This window comes from Eimeria acervulina, genomic scaffold (genome assembly GCF_000499425.1).
Source record: "Eimeria acervulina Houghton genomic scaffold, Eah_scaff603, whole genome shotgun sequence".
Classification (NCBI taxonomy): Eukaryota; Apicomplexa; class Conoidasida; order Eucoccidiorida; family Eimeriidae; genus Eimeria; species Eimeria acervulina.
In genome coordinates, this window is record NW_013549696.1 from 1,836 (window position 1) to 4,274 (window position 2,439).

At 34.4% G+C, this 2,439-nt stretch overlaps 1 protein-coding gene across 1 annotated transcript; it reads left to right on the plus strand.

Moving 5' to 3' along the window:
• Positions 1 to 399: 399 nt before the first annotated feature.
• Positions 400 to 1,931, plus strand: EAH_00044140 (hypothetical protein, conserved; the record flags this gene model as incomplete). Its single annotated transcript, XM_013394877.1, has 3 exons — positions 400 to 489; positions 1,008 to 1,365; positions 1,825 to 1,931. The coding sequence occupies 3 exons, from the start codon at positions 400 to 402 to the stop codon at positions 1,929 to 1,931; spliced, it is 555 nt and encodes a 184-aa protein (XP_013250331.1).
• Positions 1,932 to 2,439: the final 508 nt, after the last annotated feature.

The following is a 2,439-nucleotide window of genomic DNA, read 5'->3' on the forward strand; positions in this document are numbered from 1 at the left end:
TATTTATATTTTAAGTGTGTGTATACACAAATCCGTATCACTTGAAATATATAAAAATATTGTTGTTTATTTGTATGTACATCTATTTATATTATATGTATGTATCTGTTTATACATTATATAGATATACATATATATATATATATATACATATATATATGTATATATATATATATATATACATTTATATATATATATATACCTGCATAGAAAACAATAAGTAAACATCCGTATAAAAATATATGACGATGCAAATATATGTAAACACATCTCTTTATGCAACCATCTACATAAACAAATAAATAAAAACAAATAAATATATTATATTTATATTTATTTATTTATTTATTTATTTATTTATTTATTTATTTGATGACAATTTTTTGTTTTTCTGTGCAGATGACTCCACATCGTCTTGCCGAAATTTTTGCGCCGTCTTTCTTCAGAGCCGCGGACCCCTTAGATAAACGCTTACCTCAAACTGCTGCTGTATGCTTTAAGTGTCTCCTTGCTGTCTCTCTTTGTCTCTATCTGTCTCTCTTTGTCTCTATCTGTCTCTCTTTTTCTCCTTGCTGTGCCGCCCTTACCCTAAACTGCTGCTGTATGCTTTAAGCGTCTCCTGGCTGTCTCTCTTTGTCTCTCTTTGTCTCTTTCTGTCTCTTGGCTGTCCCTCTTTGTCTCTCTCTGTCTCGTCCTCTGTCTCTGTTGCTCTTGCTTCCTTTTGTGTCTCTGATACTGCTGCTGCTGCTGTTGCTGCTCGTGTTGTTGCTGCTGCTGCTGCTGCTGCTGCTGCTGCTGCTGCATGTTCGTCTCTTTCGTGTGCTGTCGTTGCTATTTGTTTCTCCTTCTGCTGCTGTTGCTGCTGTTCTTGTCTTTTTCCGCTGCTACTGCTGCTGCTGCTACTGCTGCTGCTGCTGCTGCATGTTCGTCTCTTTCTGTTGCTGTTGCTGCTATTTGTTTCTCTTTCTGCTGCTGCTGCTGCTGCTGTTTGTCTCTTTTTTTCTCAGTTTTGTATAGAGGCCCTAACAGCAGCAATCGAAGAGCCTTCGCTTGTACACGAAGGGTATTCAATAGAAGGCAGCAGCAGCAGCGAGAGCAGCAGCAGCAGCAGCGACAGCGAAAGCAGCAGCAGCGAGAGCAGCAGCAGCAGTAGTAGCAGCGACTCTTCTGAAGAAGAAGATTCAGAAGACAGCAGCAGCAACGAAGAGTCTCCTTCTAAAAGCGGTGGCGCTGCAGCAGCAAAGCAAACAAATCAATCTGCTGTCTCTAAACCATCTCCTGCTGCTGCTGCTGCTGCTGCAGCACATCCCTCTACTTCTTCTTCTTCTAAAGCAACACCTAAGAAGAGCTTCCCTGCAGCCAAACGTGAGATAAATAAACGAAGAGACAAACCTGCTGCTGCTGCTGCTACTACTGCTCCTGTTGCTGCTGCTTGTGCTGCTGCTGCTCCTGGTGCTGCTGCTGCTGCTGCTTCTGGTGCTGCTACTGCTGCTTCTGTTGCTGCTGTTGCTGCTGCCTCCTTTGCTGCTGGATTACCTGCCGACTGTTTCGAGTGCAGAGAAGTGAAGTTTGTTTATGTTTATATAAATATATATATGTTTATGTATATATATATATATATATATAAACATATATATATGTTTATATATATATATTATATATAAACATTATATATATACACATAATATATATAGATATATACATATAAACATAATATATATATATATATTTGTTTGTCTGTTTCTATATATCTTAATAAAGTGAAAGTAATAAAAAGATTACAGAGTTATTTCTTTTTTTGTTTTTGTTTGTTTTCTTTTGTAGGTCCTCCGCCTCCCGCTCCTTCGTCTTCATCTTCATCTTCGTCTTCTTCTTCGTCTTCGTCTAGCGAGTCAGAAGAAGAAGAAGAAGAAGAAGAAGATGAAGAATAAATATAATAATAATACTAATAATAATAGTAATAATAATATAAATATTATTGTTATTGTCTTTAGTATTATTAATGTAACAATAATAATAATATGAAGATGAAGAAGAAGGAGGAGAACAACAATATTATTATGTTAATAATAATAATAATAATAATAATAATATTATTATTATTATTATTATATTAATCATAATAATAAAAAGAAGTAAAAGACAGCAGAAAGTATCGGAGGGTTCTTTTCTACAAGAAGTAAAAATAATTAAAGACGAAAATATAATAATTAAAGACAACACAAACAAATATAATAATTAAAGACAACAAAACAAAGACAGAAAAACAAATAGCATATTGTTAATGCATGCAAAATGCTGCTGTACATTAATAATTATAAAAACAATAATATTCGTCTTCGTCTCCTTGTCTCTGTTTATTTATTTATTTATTTATTTATTTATTTATTTATTGTCTCTCTGTCTTTGTCTTTGTCTCTCCCTCTCTCTTTATTTATT